The sequence below is a fragment of the Pyrus communis genome, chromosome 13 (assembly GCF_963583255.1).
Source record: "Pyrus communis chromosome 13, drPyrComm1.1, whole genome shotgun sequence".
In the NCBI taxonomy this organism is placed as follows: domain Eukaryota; kingdom Viridiplantae; phylum Streptophyta; class Magnoliopsida; order Rosales; family Rosaceae; genus Pyrus; species Pyrus communis.
In genome coordinates this window covers 19,227,615-19,246,069 of record NC_084815.1, presented here as the reverse complement: position 1 = coordinate 19,246,069, position 18,455 = coordinate 19,227,615, and the positions used below count along the sequence as shown (strand labels likewise).

Genomic DNA, 18,455 nt, shown 5'->3' with positions numbered 1-18,455 from the left:
ACACTCCTTAACCTTCATTGTCGTAAACTTAACACACGTCGATCAATAATAAACAACCAATAATAAAGGCCACACACAAACAGCTCGAAACAGTTAATGTTTGCTGCAGGAAAGCTTTTTCGAAATGTATCGTTGTATACCCAAAAAAATTTATAAATACAAGACACTAATTAAAGGTTAAGCTTTTGGTGGACAGACAAAATTGTCTATGCTGGCCTCAAACGAGAGACTGAACAACACATGGGGTAGAGTTTTACCTTATTCGAATTTTGCAAAAAAATTGTTCCCTCTCATCCAAAAAAACAGACAATCCGCAGACCGGAAACAAAACTTAACTGCAACAACATAACGTTCCTTTTTTCTTCTTTCTTTTCCTCTCTTACTCTGAAAAGCATATGATATATGCTATAAATTAAACTCGTCTTACGTCGGAGTTGTTTTTGTAACTTATCTTCCGTCACTATTACTGTATATTCATCGCTTGCCAGCAGCGGCCTTCCTAACCGGAGGAACGTCCTCATCATCGGACTGGATGTCTCCATAGCGCCACATCCCCCGCCTATCGGACCTTGCTTCTTCCTGGAACTTTTCCAAATTCTCGATTGCCGTCTTCCTCTCCTTGGTTTCACGTTTCTTCATTTTCTCTAGCCTTGCAAGTCCTTCCTGAAAATTTCACAAATTTAAACAGATGACATTCAGAAAGACATTACGAAAAAAAAAGTTTAAAAAGATTCAGACAAGCATTACATATTTATATAACATGATGAGGGTTCTGTTTGACAGAAGCATGAATTCATCGATGTTTTATTGTATACTTGATCACAAATTAAACATTACTTATAAGTTCACAACAGATTGTTTCCGAGTAAAACTGATTATAGATGTCCTCGAGGGACAACATATATACGCAGATTTGGTGTGGGTAGGATTTGTGAAGGGCAGCAGGAAAGAATTTAAAAGATGAGATTCAAAATAAATAGAAAAAAGAGCTATAACTCAAACCTGAAGCATGGCGGCATTCAAGCTGATCTCAGCATCCACAGCGACAAGAGTCACAAGAAGCACTGGCCCGGTCCCCTGACCCTTAACTTTCCCCCCTGAAAGATCCCTTTCCTCAATCATGGCCCTAAATTCTTTGGCACTGTTTAATGCGTGCTCACTTAAATACTCTGCTGCTTCTTGACCAAAGTCCTCCTCCAAGCCCGGGACTTTAACGTATGCAAGGCTGCATAATTGAGCAAGACCAGGTGCGGAGGAAACCAAAGGGTCAAGAGGCCGTATCTGACTGTAAGGGACAACCTCTTGGTTACCATAATCTATGTAGAGAACTTCAAACTTGTCTTTAGGGGATTCCACAGCTCCTCGAGGTGCATTGACAATCTTTGCATGAAGAAATACACAAATTAAATAATTTGAAATTATGAAGACTCAGTGTACAAGTCACATAATCAGACTTGCCTTTTATGAAAATCGGGAAAAAATGTATGCTTATGGACTAAAATAACTCAAGAATAAAAATATTTATTACAATTGGAATATAAAACTGACGATTCAGGTTGAAACTCACCATTGCGCGGTTCCAAGAGTTATCAGCACTAAACTGAGCAAGGACAATGTCACCCTTCTTAGGATTATAAGCACCAATTACGGGAGCTTCTTGAAGATTCAAAGATGCAAGCTGTTGCTGAATAGAGGCAATTTTCTGATCCCCAACTGTCTGAACATAAAATTTACCGCTTCCCAAAATCTCTGTTACCACTACCTGAAAGTAAGGAACATGATAGATATTACTTAACATTTTATAACACGTAGAATGGGAAATAATAAAATGCAATTGCATTCCAAGTACCTTTAGCACTTCTTTCTGTTTGGTGTTGTCAACAGCTGAACCGTTGGGAACCTCCTCTCCTTCAACATAGTTCTCCCAGATCTGCGAAAGAAAAAAAGAATGTAAATTAGCATAGTTACCAGGAAGACAGCTGTAATAATGTAGGTATGTTGCTTCACATACTTTCAGTTTCTTCTTTTTTGCAGATTCCTCCGCTTTTTCAAGAAGGTGCCCATCAGGGATTTCACCGCCAAAAGAATTTTGAAATTTTGCAAGGCCAGCTTCAACAAGGGCAACCGCCACATTGGTCTTTGACTCCCATAAAGATCCCAAGAAGGTCCCGGTTCTATCAACAGTCTCAACTTCAATCTGTAAATGACATAATTTTATCAAAGCTAGAACATAACCAAGTGGCAACGAGAATTTAATGTTAAATGAGATTACCTCAACATCTCTCTGCATAATTCTTCGCCTCATGAGCGCAATTGCTTCGTCTGAATATGGCTCCTCACGACCAGGACATCTGACACCAGAGAATGCGAAGGCAATGCTGCATGTTTCCTTGGGAATCAATAATTTAAAACGATGCCCACTGAGGACATATTCCACAACAGCAGGAATTTTCCTCCTTTTCTGTAAGAATGGAAAGAAGTCCCTGGCTTTCTTTGCTGATGCCTGTTAAAGACAACATCAATTAAGGAATGAGTGAAATTGTATACCGACAGTTAGACACATCAATTAAGTAAAGAATGACTGAATAATTTTATTGCTCACCACTGTCAAGTCTGTAATGTGCATGACTGGAGGTTCCTTGGTAGAATGTATTCCTTTCTTTCCAGCAGTAGCACGTGTTTCTGCTGTCATAAGGGCATCATAATAGTTTGATCTCTCCTCAAAATCTCGATGTCTAATAACAGTGCCAAAGCCACGTGAAACCACCAACTCAGCAACATTCACACCAGCCTGCTGACTGGCAGGCGCAGATGAAGCAGGTGCTGGGGCGTCATCACCCTCAGCTTTAGTAGGAGATGCAAGGAAAACTGTTCCAAAATCCATTACCCTCGAATCGGCAGGTCCAGAAGTAGGTGCAGCTCCCTCTCCAGGGACGACCTTCCTTGAATACTCCATTTGAACATTTACCTACAGAACATGAGAAATGGAAATATATTGAAATTATTTGAAATTAAAAGAGAGACTTCTATGATGAAGAAAATAGTGAATCAAAACTACTCTCATACTTGACGTCCAATAAGGCGTGTTCTCAGGAACTCTTTGGCTTCACGGGCATATGGAGCTGGCTTTTCTTCCCTACGAGGATTGCCCATTTTCGGACACCTAATACTTGAAAGATTAACTCGCCTCTCTGCTAGTGGACTGCCAAATGGAACAGAATCATCAGCAACAATCACGCAGTCCCCGCTTACAACCTCCACAACCTGGAAGAAAGAAAAATCAATTACATAAGTACATATTATAGGACAAATCATTATGTTGTGATAAACATACATAACTAACATTCCATACTACCTTTCCTGTGAAATTCTGGTTATGAATTGCCTTTGAATTTGTAGGTGGGGGTGTGTAGTTTGTCCAAATCCTCAACTTGCTTTTTTTCGCTTGAAGCTCTGCAGTCTTCAGCCGCCGCTTCACATCGTCTTCCAACGTGGTTGCACTCCATTCAACGTACTTTGCATAACCCTAAACAAAAGGTTTGAATATTGTCAGTATGCCCTAGATATGGGCCTGAGAGAGGGGATAAGAGATTTACAATCTGACAATAGAGCATGCAAGAAGCTGCATGGAAAGATTGAAAGCATGCCATAAAATATTTCAACAGTCAGGGATAGGAAAACATTAGTCATCAATAATGTTACATTTGAAATAACTACAGAGTTTAAGCTCTTACATTTTCAACAAGCTCAAGGGCCAAGTCTTTTGCCGAGTCCCCATCGGAGTAATATACTGACCCAATCAAATTACTGAACTTGTCATTGCCTTCCAGAACGATGCGGACCTACATATCGATCACAATATTGATAAGATTGTAATAACAATGTCCAAGATAACCTGCAATAGAAAGTTGCTTACATCTCTATGCAACACACGAATTTCTGTAAAATGTTTAGCTTCCAATGCAAATGGATCAGCAGAAACTTCAACAGACGATGCTGTTGAAGCTAAAATCCTTTGAGCAGAAGTTAGAGGGGCTCGAGGTTCAGATGAAACATCTCCATTTGTTTTATTGGAAGTTGTTTCTGGTTCAGCAACAATGTCTGATGCAACAGGTCTCCTTCCCACCGATGGGGCCTAATTGGAAGAGAGAAATTATGTTATATATATATATATATATATATATATATATATATACATGTTATTACTTTCTGAGTAAAAATCAGATAAGAACAAAATCTTATACGTATGTGTCCAGATTGAAGAAAGAATGCATACCTGAATTCCTGCAACGAATACTTGGACAAACTGAAAATCCGGAAGCAAGTAGGCCCTAACTGTGCTTCCATCACGAACCTGCTCGACAATACATTCCATTGACCTGCCTTTATTTTCAGCCAACAGACTCACAGCATCTAAGTTGCTGGCATTCCCAATAGCAGAGGGAGGTAGATTCCTTTTGGATGCTTCACCAGCACCAGGAACCTGTAATTATCAACAAAATAATCATGCTTCATGTCCTCAAATACAGAACGAGTTTGACGTCAACTTTCAACATACTGCAACATGTTAGATGTACAATATAAGAAAAAAGGAGGGAAAGAATTTAAGTGCAAACCTTGCTATGAAGACCAAGGCCCTCAGTCCTAGCTTGCTCTTGGAGACGTAGCAGCTCTGCAATGTAAGGACTCGCTTCTGCTTTCTGTGGACCTTGCTTACCCTCCTTGACCTGCACAAACAGGTTTCAGCTTACAGCCATTAGAAATAAACATTAAATAAAAAATCAGCAACCAATAGAAATGAAAAGATAACTACCTTTGCCCAGCCTTCAGCAACAACCAGCATGGCAAGATTCTTGTCACCAAGGAAAACCGAGCCGAATTCCCGCCCTATCTGTTGTACAACATAGTCCACTCTGAAAGCCACCTCCTGTTTGAAAAATATAATGAGGTGGATGCATCATGCACATTATTATCAAAGATGACTAGTATTGAGATAATAAAGCACAAGAACGTATATAAAATAAGCACCTTTCCTATGCAGAGTTTCCTCAGAAACTCCCTGCTGCCCCATGCAAATGGTTCATCCTGGCCATCTCTACGAGCCTAGCAATAAAAACATCACAATAGCAAAAAAAAAAAAAACATTAAAAAATGTCAGCGATCAATCTACTCCGTGATCAATAGCAAAAAATTAAGCTAAAACAGAACCAAAATCTGTTATTATAAATTTATAATTCTCAAATGCTGGAAAAGACCAAGAATTTACGACAATTCAATGCAAAGACCAAATAAAAATACATAGGTAGATGAAAGACAACGGATGTTATTCATTTTACCAGTTTCGGAGCCATAAGTGACGACAGAGTGATGGTTCTTTCGGGTGGAGGTCCGGCCTTGTTGGCTGTGAGGGCCATGACGACCAAGGAGTCCCCTGAAGGCACAGCCTTCACTCTCCCTCTGTACCATCCTGTGGAAGCTGTTGATGAAGCCATCTCAACAGCCTTCTAAAATTTTGATCGAGATCTACACCACCAAAATCCAAATAAACCCATCAACAAAAAACCCAATTAAATTACAAACAACACAACCCAATTAATCTTCAAAAAAGCCACAACCCAATTAAATTTAATCACCAAATCTCTGTTAACACTAAATATCTCTCCAACCCAACATGCAAAGCCACAATCTTTACAAACACCAACAATCAAATCCGAACCAGAACGTCAACATTCAGATCCAAATCCCACACCAACAATGACATGCATCAATACGACAACGACATATCGAATACGACATGACAAAAAACAGCAGAATTAACCATTCGAGTCACAAGATCTATCAATCAATCGCAGATTGCAAAACCAAACAGTTTTCCCTCGAATCTTCTTAATTCCGCGTAATGCAAACAATAACAATCCGATTAAATGATCCGAAGCAAAAATTTCAAGCCAGAGAGATCTGCGAATGCGATGGAAAGAGAGATTACCAAGCTGGATCGGATCAGGCTATTCGGATCTATCCGGACTGACGCGTTTTATCGGATCCTTGGGGTCGTCGAAACGGCGTCGTCGAGCGGCGGGATCAAGATGAAAGCGAAACAGAGAGAAGATATTTCGCAATGGCTTTCAGAAGCGTTGCATATATAGGGGAACGATGGCGAGCTCTGCATCCACCAATACGTTTATATTTATACCCCGCGTTTTGTGTCGAAATTACCCAACATGCCACGGCGGTTTAAATTTCTTACCCTTTCCATGTCGGATTATTACTAATTAGGTAATTAGTTATTTTGAGAGGGGAAATGTGGAATTACAGAATCTATCTGGATGTAAATTCTAATCCCAAAAGGTTCTGACACGGATTAGGACAAATTAAACGGCCCACTTTTCTTATGTCATATTTTTGGCATCCCTTGTCTTCCTCTCCTCGATGGAATTTAATTTTAACTCATTATTCAATAAAAGATGTCACAACTTTCGTATATATACTCAACAAACACTAACATAGTTAGTAAATTCATGTATTATACTCGTATGAACATATTTTTTTAAATTATTTTTGTTTTTCGTACACATTTGAAAGATTCATTAAGTTGCACGTTTTATAACTTCAAAGTACTATACATGTATTATATGCAAACGTAAGTATTAATACACGTTCATTTTGATATTTTTTTAATAAAACATATAAAAATCACAGATTCTATGCTTATTATAACATATTAATGAAAAAAATAAATAAATTGAAATTTTAAGAAAAATGACCGATTTTCAAAATTATTTTTTTAACGAAGTTATATAATACACATGTATTTTTCACATAATATACCCGTTTTATTTTACTAACTATGAACGCAAGCAAGTAATAAAACGTAACGTAAAGCCAAAAACTACAAAAGGAAAAAAGCAAAGCACTAATAAGCAATACAAGAATTTTATTTTGGTTACATCATATAGAAACAAACTTTTATCTAAGTGATTGGTAATCATGATTCGTCTAAGAAATAATTTTTGACACGTTATCTCACCTTTTATTGTTATGTAGGTTTTTCTAAAGATTCGAGGATTTCCTTTTCTTTTACGAGATAGCTATCTTTTGTGTATTAACTTTACATAGCTTAGCCTTTTATCATGTAACTGATTACTTTTTGTTACGTCATCTATCACACTGTAATTCTCTCTAACACAACCCCGAGAAGAGTTACTTTAATTGACCCAAGTCTCTCTCATTTTATATGATCAACAACATCATTTGTCCCACTTTAGTCCCCATTGTCACACTCTGAGAAGAGTGAATTCAATTGAGCTCGGTTTCGATAATCATTTCCCTCTCAATTTTCATAGTCAACAATGTCATTTGTCACACGTCCAACTTTTTACCTACCATAATCCTGATCCATTTAAGAAATAAATTCTGACACAGTATCTCGCTTTTTGTTGCTAGCTATGCGAATCCCAAAGATATGAGATTTCCCCTTTCCTTTTAAAATATAACAATTGCATTTGTATTAAATTTACAAAACTTAAGATGTCTTTATCCTATAATGGGTTGCTCTTAAATACGTTATGTGTCCTACTTCAATCTTTTTATGTCAAATTTCGAGAGTAGTTAATTCAAGGAAAAATGTTGACAAAATTATTAAAATGAGACACAACGTTTGGAGGACCAAATTAAACGACAAGTATAAAATCCGATTACTTGTCGTAATTAACCATAAAACCGTAGATAAAGGACTTGCACTTTTCTAAAGAGAGATGATTTCAGCATTCTTTTTCAGCTTTTGTCATACTCATGTTAATTTATCTCCTTTGAAACTGAGTTCTAAACAATTTTCTTCTTGTATTAAATTAAAAATCGTTGTTGTCCTTATAAGTAAAAATCTTTCATTCGAAAAATCCAAGAAAAAAAAGGGGTAAACCTACAAATATTTGCAAATGAAAGTTTTACTTATGTAAAAAATGGAAAACCCCGTTTTTACCATTTTAATGCTGCAGGGCTAACAGAATTGCATACCCATTTAAACCTGGAAAATCTGCCTTTTTATAGTCTTCGACGATGGGACACACTGACAGACACTCGAAGTACAACTTTCTTACCACTCTCGGTTCAAATCTAGCGAACTACTACTTTTTGCCGCGGTAAAAGACAATTGGCGACAGTGGGCTGCTGCACAACTGAGTTTCGTTTGCTTTAAGTAACAAATAGCAACACATGCAAATCTGGTACTTCTTCTCTGAGACCTTTAATTTCCATTTTTCTTTTTTTTTGCTTAATTTTGATTAGGGGTCCATTTCTAAAATTAGGAAGCTGTTAAATTTTTGATAAATTTTAAAAAGATACACTTCTGTTTTTGTGTGAGCAAAAAGCACTGTAAAACTTTCCATTATTATTATTATCTGTAATGTTACCCATAATTCAGAGCAGGGTGGGAGGAAAAGCAAAGGTACAATTTTCAGCTTTTTGGTATTTATTTTCGAGAAGTATGCAAAAATACAAAGGTTTTTATTATTATTATTATTTTTTTTTTAATTTATATAAAGAACCACATTTTTTTGTCCAAAAGTATTCTCAAACAAAATTTGTATGTATCAGGTCCACTGCAGTTGTTACATCACTTATTAAAGACAATATCGTGTAAAGATATTTTACACGTGATATTGTGTTAATAACCAACCTAGTTGCCCAAAGAGGTGCATCATACATGTAAGTCCTTCCCCTCAAATATTGGAGCACATTAATATAAAACTTATCTTTATGATAATTAACATTAATTTTACATTGTGAACATGAATTAATTTTATCATAATTTAAAAGAAATTCCATTAGTATAAATTCAGCTTAAACCAGGGATTGTTTCATCGAGTATAAGATTAGACACATCAACCCATACTTTATGGACCTTTTTTTCCCCATCATATGAGTTGTAAAGTAGGAATGAAGATAAACGTGATCAAAAAATATGCAACAGTGGGAGATCATGCAACTTTGGGTGGAATCGAAATCGAGTCATTTGGTCCAAGATCATCGATCGGAGATCATTTTTTATGGTGGTCCGTCACAGGTTGGTGTGCCATTGCCAATGCTAGAGCCTACACACGAAAATATGTTACAAATAATTAAGGGTTCATTTGGATGTGCTTTTAAAATAATTATAGGTTGTTTCTAAAAACATTCCATTTGAAAGTTGGGACCCCAAGATAACTGGAAACACTCACAATGTGATCCTGATGAGGGGGAGGTAAATGCCAGTGGTCATTGCTGTTTTTCGAAGACAGTTGCTACAAGGGGAATCGGATATACTGGTAAATCATGCTGGAACAACAATTACAGGCATCCCTACTAGGTTTCCCATACAAACTCTCTCCCAATCGGTTGCATCGCCAATGAAGGCATCAACAGAAAAACTGTCTATCACTTCCCGAATCAGTCTTCCCCTTGCCCTATGTGCCCAGAAACAATCATTCAGCATTATGCATCAGTTAATTATCTCAAATCTATAAAGTGCTCTTTGTGTATAGAAACAATCATTATGTGGCAGTTAAATATCCCAAATCAACAAAATAAGATTATAAACAGATTAATTAATCTAACGTTGTAATTAAGTTTAACGATTGGAATTACACTAGAATGACCTTAAGCACAAACAACTATATATAAGTCATGACATGTAGACAAAATACCTGAACATGGTCAACTGCTGGAAATATGCGGGCACGATGCAGTTCAGGAGGCCATTGGCTTTGAGATTCGCAATCATCATCCTTCCTGGACCGCTGCCACTCATCAAAGTGAGCCAACATATCCACGTCCATAGTAAAATTTACAATGCCTTGTACAGAGTCAACGATATAGTTGAGTTTAAAAGGGACCATATTAACGCCTTTCGATTCAAGAACATGAACAACCTAGGGACACAATCAAACAATTTTACACAATGATCAAGTTAAATGAGTTAATCAAAACATAATGATACAATTTACAATTGGACCACAAACCTCCATTTCAGCATCGTCAACATATCTGACAGTAAGCTTTGTTATGTCCACTAAGAAATGATCCTCAAGGAGGATGTCTCTTGATGAGAGGTCATTCGGGTCCTTTCCTCAAATAGCATCCAAAACAACAGCACAATCTGCAGCACTTCTACAGACAAGACCAAGCTTATCCTGATAAAACAAATCCAAAATCAGATCTTATTACTCGGTTAAGTCTGTAACCCGGCAAAAGACTAAGGTTTTGAATATATTATTACTTCAAAATTTCAAATTAAAGAAGAAAATCTTGGTCAAATGTTTTATTATTGTTGCAAACCAAGCTTTTGGATAAGCTTATGATGCCGGTTCGACCAACAAAACCAAATGTTAGATGCAAGGCTGCCACACCACAACAAGATGCAGGTAAAGTCATGGAACCAACTGTTTCGGATCCAATTGCAAACGACACCATACCTGTAAAAGGTTCTTGTTTGAAGCAACAGATATTCCAAAAAAGTTTATTCAAAACTCTCCCAACTTTGTCAGTTTATGATTATAAACAAGAGCACCCTTGGATGCTTCTAAAATAAGTTTAGATCATACAAAATAAAAATGCAGGGAACAAATGCAGGGAATGAAAAATCGGAGTAGCTTTCAATTTGAAACGCACCAGCTGAGGTGCAGGCAGCAGGACCGGATGATGAACCTATTGTGAATTCTTTAATATTCCATGGGTTCCTTGTCTTACCACCAAACCAGATGTCATCGTATGCTAGCAATCCAGTAACAAGCTTTGCGAAGAACTGCTCCAGCGGAGTTCAACCTATACAAATTTTTTTTCAGAAATAAAAAAGTACGTAGTAAAATGCCACTTAACAAACTTAATTCGTATGTGATTCATTAATGGTTTTGGCACCTCTTGTACACCCAGGTTTCGGTGTTAAGAACTTGATCTTTGAAAGTTGTAGAACCCCATGTTGTTTTATAGTGAGGAACTGAGATTATGTCTTTCAATCCATAAGGAATCCCGTGGAGAGGACCTAAAGAAGAAATCATTATGTAATTCTGGTTCACCACATTGCTGCACCGGAACTTTGAGATTACTCAAGATGATTTTTCTAAACTAAATACCAAATTTTGAAGGGTAGGAAACATGATAGTTTGCAATTAAAATATTCAGAACAACAATCATACCCAAATTGTAGAGCCAAAAATAATTAAGAGGCGACACGTAGATTTTTGGGTAAAAATGACAAAATTACCCTCGAGGCATACTAGGTTTCCTACGCACGAGCAGCGGGCAAGCATCCCTCAACCAAGCCAAAAGTGCCCAAAATAGGTAACAAATTCAAAATTATTTCATCCATCCTCATCTTATATTCCCTACAAGGTATTTACTCCATAACCTTAAAAACATTCCATAAAAATTGAGTTAATTGGCCAATTAATTGATTTATTACCTAATTAATCCATTAATTGACAAATAACTCACCCATTACACCCCAAAAAACACCCAAAGGCCAGCCACTCTCTCTCCCAAAGAGGGTCGGCCATGCTCTATAAATTGGACCCCATTTTCTCTAAAAAGCTAAGTTATACACTCTTACAAAACTCCCAGAAACTCTCTAAACAATTTTCTCTCTAAATTCTAACTTTGGCATCGGAGGTTCTTCGGCCAAAACCCCCTCCCCCCCCCCCCCCCCAAATTCATCATGGGTGCGTGAGGCTCTTGGCCTTGACCAAAGGTGTTGATTGTTTTGTAGGTGCAATTTTGTCAAAGAAGGAGAAAGCGAAAATTTGCATCTACAAATTAATGTTTTCATTGAGAGTTGAGTCCTACACAAGTAAAAGACTCTCGCATCCAAGGTTTTCTATTTTCTTGTCCATTTGTAGATTTATCGTACGTTCTTATTATTAGAATTCTTTATTTGCAAAAATTCTTTGATAAAACATAAAAGAGAAGTACAATGGTTAGAAAATTCAACAAATGAAAATTTCAACACCCAAGAGATGGGACCACGGTGATCCACGAGGCTAAATGTGACAATAGGTGGAGTGGCACCACCCCCACAAGTTTCCACCATATGAACCACCACGATGGCTACCATGGTAGCCACCCACGGCAAGGTCCATAGTGTCACCACCACGTCTCGAGCCGTGCCATCCAAGGTGGCTCACGGTACTAAGGCCACGGCCTAAGCCGTGTCACTCCACGCCTAACGCGTTGCCAAGCCGAGCCCAAGCCTCGCACCCCGCGTGTATCATACGCCAAGCGACCGACTCCAGTGGCCTAGCCTGCTTCCGCCGAGCAGCCCACTCTCGTGGCCCAGCCTGCTCCAGCAGCATTCCAAGCAGCCCAAATCAACCCAAGACTATCTCAACTAACCATAAAGCAGAGGGCATTTTCACCACGTTTCTCCGCAGATTTGACATTTCCCAATTCAAATCTCGTGCCGGAAGCCTACCACATTTCAATTGTTTAAGGAGGCATATTCCTTCCAAGCTCTTCCAATCCAAATGGCGAACAACACTTGTCTCAACAAGTCATAGAGTTGACGCGCGCCCTTGCATAACAGACAACCTTGGTGAATCAACTCTTGCAACGCACCGAGATCCAACGTGCCTCGGACCAGGTGTCTCGAAGAAGGACAAAGGCAGATGAACCTCTCCACCAGCATCTCGGCAAGCAGCCACTTAACTAGTCACGAACCGAGCATTCTAACGGAGTACACTCACGATTGGACCCCCGATATAGCGTATACTCCTGTCTTAGAGCGTGGAGCAGTGTGTACTCTCAGTTAGGACCACGGACAAACACACACTTATGGTTGGGGCCACTCCGATAATCAACATGAACAACCTTCCAGGCGAAGTGTTCATTCGTAGCAAGGCCCGCAAGGAGCATCATTTACCTCACATCGGAGTAGGCACCACATCAGACGGAAAGAAGCAGTTACTTAATTTGGCTCAAGTTCAACCAGCAGTCTGCGAGTTACCCGTTCGCTTGATATGAACATACCACACCCATTGCAGTCGTGGCATAGACAAGCCGAACACATGGAAGAGCAACCTAGACCAGCAGATCACGATTAGGGGCAGCCGAAAGCTCTGCCACCACAAACAAAGGTAAATTTAGGAAGAAGTAGAAAGGCTCTTGACCGAGCGATTGCGCAATTTCTCGCGCAATGAAGCTATTTACAAGGCGCTCCGATGAGACATAACCAACATAAGCGAGTCATATTTCAATGACAAGATCGAGGAGACAAGATAACCCTATATAGATTGCTGGATATAAAGACTACTTCTGTTCCGACAAATGTAGCAATTCAGCCTAATGGCACGACGGGGGCTGACGAGTACCAGAAGGACATACCAGCCCAATTACCAAGAATCGGGGGTAGGCTAAGGATTATTTTGGTTGTCCCAATAGTCCAATTTTCCTCAGCTGCACTCACGACAATGATTTCCATGCTCTCCAGTGCGAGAAGATAAACTAATTGCTCTCTAATGCGAGAGGATAAACTAATTGCTCTCCAGTGTGAGAGGGTAAACTAATTTCCCGACACCCAAAAAGGTTTGCTCTCCAGCGCGAAAGGATAAACTAATTACTCTCCACTGCGAAAGGGTAAACCAATTCCCCGACACCCAAAAAGGTTTGCTCTCCAGTGCGAGAAGATAAACTAATTGCTCTCCAGTGCGAAAGGGTAAACCAATTCCCCAACACCCAAAAGGGTTTGCTCTCCAGTGCGAGAGAATAAACTAATTGCTCTCCAGTGCGAGAGGGTAAACTAATTCCCCGACACCTATATGGGTTTGCTCTCCAATGTGAGAGGATAAACTAATTACTCTCCAGCGTGAGAGGGTAAACTAATTCCCCGACACCCATATGGGTCTGCTCTTCAGTGCGAGAGGATAAACTAATTGCTCTTCACTGCGAGAAGGTAAATTAATTGCTCTCCAGTGCGAGAGGGTAAACTAATTCCCCGACATTCATCTGGGTAAGCTCTCCAGTGCGAGAAAGCCACATGGCTTAAAGGATCGAATGCTTGAAGATCGAGTAGGAAGCAAAATGGTCAGGGGGTAGCAGCCACTTTTTGCACTCAACAATTGGCTCATCCAACACTTCATCTTCAGCAGCTCCGATCTTGGCAATTTCATCCTTGATTGCTCAATCTATGACAGCTGAGAAATCAAACTCAAGCAGTTTCCTCATTTCCGATAGGCAGCCCAAACCATAACCTATGCCACGCCATTTCCTCAGCCCATACTGAGCCAATCATTGTCTTCAATCAAGCCGAGCAGCACAAGCAATGACCTCTGCCACACTACCTTTTTGGCCTATGCCAAGCCGACTCCTGGCCCCTGCCAGTCGACGTGCCGCACCACCCCGACGACTGCACCATGATATCACTATCCAAGAAAGAAGACAAGGAAAATTAAATTTTTTACATCGGTGTGGCGTGGAAACGAAGCAAGCAACGAAAGACGATCTTTTGCACGGGCAAGATGTTGAAGATTGCTAGAGGAGGGGGAACAAATATCCTCTAAACTTTCTCTCTCTTGTAGGGTAGAATAAATCGCTCCCTAAAGTTGATTTAACAACCCATTTAAGGTGGACTTAAATAGACTTTGAGAGGAATTTATTTTTCCATTTCCTAGAAGTATCTAATTTCATATTAAAGAGGGAATCTACATTAAAATAGGAAGCAGTCCTAAGTTTCCTATAGCAAGATCTCTACACCTGCTGCCCTTTCCTACGAGCAGCCCAGCAGGTGTGGGGCCATTTGTAGAGCAAAAAATAATCAAGAGGCGACACGTGGATTTTTGGATGAAAATGACAAAATTACCCTCGAGGCACACCAGGTTTCCTACACGCTAGCAGCGGGTAAACATCCCTTAAGCAAGCCAAAAGTGCCCAAAATAGGTAACAAACTCAAAATTATTTCATCCATCCTCATCTTATATTCCCTACAAGGTATTTACTCCATAACCTTCAAAACATTCCATATAAATTGAGTTAATTGGCTAATTAATCGATTTATTACCTAATTAATCCATTAATTGCCAAATAACTTACCTATTACACCCCAAAAAACACCCAAAGGCCAGCCACTCTCTCTCCCAAAGAGGGCCGGCCATGCCCTATAAATTGGACCCCATTCTCTCTAAAACGTTAAGTTACACACTATTGCAAAACTCCCAAAAACTCTCTAAACAATTCTCTCTAAATTCTAACTTTGGCATCGGAGGTTCTTTGGTCAAAGCCCCCCCCCATTTATCGTGGGTGCGTGAGGCTCTTGGCCTTGACCAAAGATGTTGATTGTTTTGTAGGTGCAATTTTGTTAAAGAATGAGAAGGCAAAAATTTGCATCCACATAAATAAACTCCTCGGGCAAGCAATTTATCGGCACCTTTTGCTTGCTGGTTTGCTAATTCTTCAGTATAGGTAACCACAGCCTCAAGAATAGGATTGTACCTAGTGTTTTCCGTCCACAATGTATCAATGTACAAAGGCCTAGAATATTTCAACAAACATATGAAGCTAAGTCTTAAAGCTCAGTACTCTCATTACCTTTTCAATCTTTGTATAAAAATTCTGGTAAGCTCCACAGACGTAATTTGCTTCGACTTTATTAGCTCTCCTAATTTAAGAACCTGATAAATGCTCATTATTCAAGATATATATCTAGGGTTGTCTCTGAGATATTGGGGGCCCTGTGCGAAATTCATAAAAGGGGCCTTTCTTATAAGCCATCTTTTATATCTCAAATATGATCACAATAAAATTATAGTAAGTATGAACAATGAAACCTAATAGTCCGTATTGTGTGTGCGTTTAGCGATTTTTTGTGACTCCTTTTCTCTTAATTTTGCCCTAAAAAGTACAAAAAAAAAAAAAAATCATTATCGATGAGAAATATCCAAATCTTCAAATTTCAAGTCAATATACTTAAATTAGTAAATATCTTACTTTGATTGAAGTCTACATCACTCTGATCAGTTGAATTGTCTTCATGATTCAGAAGTTTCTTTTCAATTTCATAAATTTATAAATTAGGGTTTAATATTTTGTGGGGAATATAACAATGGGACGAATAGAGAATGGGAAGTAGATTGGGACATTGGCGACAGAGTCGGAATTTTAACTTTTGGTGCTTTGATAGTCTAGTGTGAAAGAAGGAAAAAAAGAAGAAGAAGGAAGCAACGATTAGACATTGGCATGAGAGAAGAAATCTGAATCTCTGAATTGTTTGCCTCGGTTAGTGGAGTTCTCCACTTTTAATTGATTAGCTTTGCCCTTTTTTTTTTTTTGGCTAGATTAGCTTTGCCCTTTGTTAATTATTATTTTATATAATTTGCGTACAAATCTAGGTAATAGTTTGATGGCTTTTAGGGCCCATCAGATTTTTATATATATATATTTTTTGATTTGATTAGTGTTTCTATGTATTATTTTTATATAATATTATTTTATATATTATTATATTCAATAAAACAATATTTTTGGGAGCCTCCAAAATTTTGGGGCCTATGCAATAGAACCGGTTGCACTCCCCAAAAACCGACTCTGTATATATCATGCACATTGTGTAAATGTGTGGGAAAGAGAGAGGGGCATAAGCAAAAAAGAACAACTTTTCAGATGTCGGGTCCTTGATCTCCTAAAAAGACAAGTGCAAAACAAAATAAACACAATCAAGAACACAAAATTTAGTATTCACACACAATGACACAACAATTTAATGTGGTTTAGTCCAATTCACAACAACAGCTACAAGTGAAAAATGATATGAATGCAATCATGAACACAAAACTAAACAATCACACACACACAAACTTGACATAAGGTAACAACAACTATTATTGCAAGACAATATAAACGTGATTGAGAACACAAAAGTTAACAGTTAACATAAACAAATACATGAGAATTTAATGTGGTTCACTTGATTTTCCTAATAACTACAAGTGCAAAACGATATAAACACAATCGAGAACACAATATAAACAATCAGACACAGCTGCTCCTAGAAAGAGTAAGTGCCAAAATATAAAAACACAAACATGATGGAGAACACAAAAGTAAACAATGACACACGCAACGAACAAGAATGTGAACTGATTTACTCAATTTCGTAACAACAGCTATGAAAAGTCAAACTTATAGTCATGAAGGCGATATCATCATCATTTTTTGGTCTATAAATGCCGGATAGAGAAGGATAATTGAACTTTGTGCTCAAGGGCTGTGATTTCTCATTGCCCTAATCCGGAACGAAAATCAAAGCAGAAGGGTCCTGTAATCCTCCATTGACAGAACCAACTAGCTTTCTATTGGCTCTGATTGTGGGGATATTGAACTTTTTTGCACACTTAACAATCTCCAGCATCTGAATTAAGCAGATAATAATACAGAATTAATAGTAAATAATAATTAATATTACTATTAATTAGGCATGTGAGCAACACCCAGATTAGGGATTTGCTAAAATACCTTTTCATCATTGAAGAAGTTGGAATCAAACAACTCAAAAACCCTTCGGATGGATGAAATATCACTGATCTTTTCAAGGGATTCATTCTTCTTCTTCTTCTTCTTCTCACTGTCCTGATCAAATAGCAGAATATTTATGCACTTTTTAAATTTTAACATAATTAAAAAATTAATGGACAAAACATTATTACCTGAACATAGGATTAGGGAAATGATCTTTAACTTTCTGACAGACAATTTTTCATGGGAATTGTTATTGGCACTTCAAAAATCTCATTCTACACTCCAAACTTTCTATATTTGAAAAGAAAAATACACTTGTGAGAGTGTAGAATAAAATTGTTGAAGTGCCAATAACATATGGACGGAGGGAGGTAAGGCCCAGTGGGGGCACATGCCCCATCTCATCCTATTTTGTTTGCATTACAAATTATTCAATTAATCATTCCCATATTTTTTTGCTTTACAAATTATTCAATTAATCATATTAAAATAATGAAAATCCTCTTTTAGTTTTTAAATGCCCTTTCTTCCTGTATATTTTTCTTATGCACTAATGTCTAAACCTTATTGAGTTGCATGTATTTGGTTAGTTAGTACAAATGAGCATTGGATTGTCAATACAACAATTAAAGACAAAATTAAACAATAGAGTAATAAAATAGGCATTTTGTAACTAATTTTTTTAGCATTTGTAGAAGAACTAGCTTTATTTGTCCAAAAAAGGAGTTCAAATTTTTTAAGGTGCCCCCTCTTAGTTAAATTTATAGCTTCGTCCCTGCAATAACACTTCCCTTTTTCATAATTTTTTATAAGTTCTCGCTTGTTTTTCCATGCAGTATTAGGCCTCGTTTGGTACACCGTATAACACACCGGATATGATTAATTATATGGTATCAGGTGTTTGGTGTCCCCATGTATTAAATAGTCAACCGACTAAATACTCCGCCCCAACCTATTCTATACGGCTGACACCCGCTTAACTA

The 18,455-nt window shown here is 38.1% G+C and overlaps 1 protein-coding gene and 1 pseudogene across 1 annotated transcript; both read right to left on the bottom strand.

Annotated features, from left to right (window-relative positions):
- Positions 1 to 246: 246 nt before the first annotated feature.
- Positions 247 to 6,140, bottom strand: LOC137712824 (ribonuclease TUDOR 2-like). The gene is made up of 17 exons (XM_068451996.1): positions 5,987 to 6,140; positions 5,337 to 5,523; positions 5,029 to 5,103; positions 4,814 to 4,927; positions 4,617 to 4,727; positions 4,277 to 4,483; positions 3,917 to 4,135; positions 3,735 to 3,842; positions 3,356 to 3,526; positions 3,067 to 3,264; positions 2,603 to 2,968; positions 2,273 to 2,503; positions 2,012 to 2,197; positions 1,850 to 1,930; positions 1,568 to 1,762; positions 1,003 to 1,380; positions 247 to 663 (listed from the first exon to the last, which is right to left on the bottom strand). The coding sequence occupies exons 2-17, from the start codon at positions 5,490 to 5,492 to the stop codon at positions 475 to 477; spliced, it is 2,985 nt and encodes a 994-aa protein (XP_068308097.1). The 5' UTR covers positions 5,493 to 5,523; positions 5,987 to 6,140; the 3' UTR covers positions 247 to 474.
- A 2,835-nt stretch (positions 6,141 to 8,975) lies between these two features.
- On the bottom strand, positions 8,976 to 17,872 carry LOC137712307 (uncharacterized; annotated as a pseudogene).
- Positions 17,873 to 18,455: the final 583 nt, after the last annotated feature.

Coding starts and splice junctions, on each gene's coding strand:
- LOC137712824 (XM_068451996.1), bottom strand. CDS start 5,492: ATGGCTTCATCAACAGCTTCCACAGGATGGTACAGAGGGAGAGTGAAG. Junction 4,136..4,276: donor TATTCGTTGCAGGAATTCAG/GTATGCATTCTT, acceptor TCTTCCAATTAG/GCCCCATCGGTGGGAAGGAG. Junction 1,381..1,567: donor ACTCTTGGAACCGCGCAATG/GTGAGTTTCAAC, acceptor CTTCATGCAAAG/ATTGTCAATGCACCTCGAGG.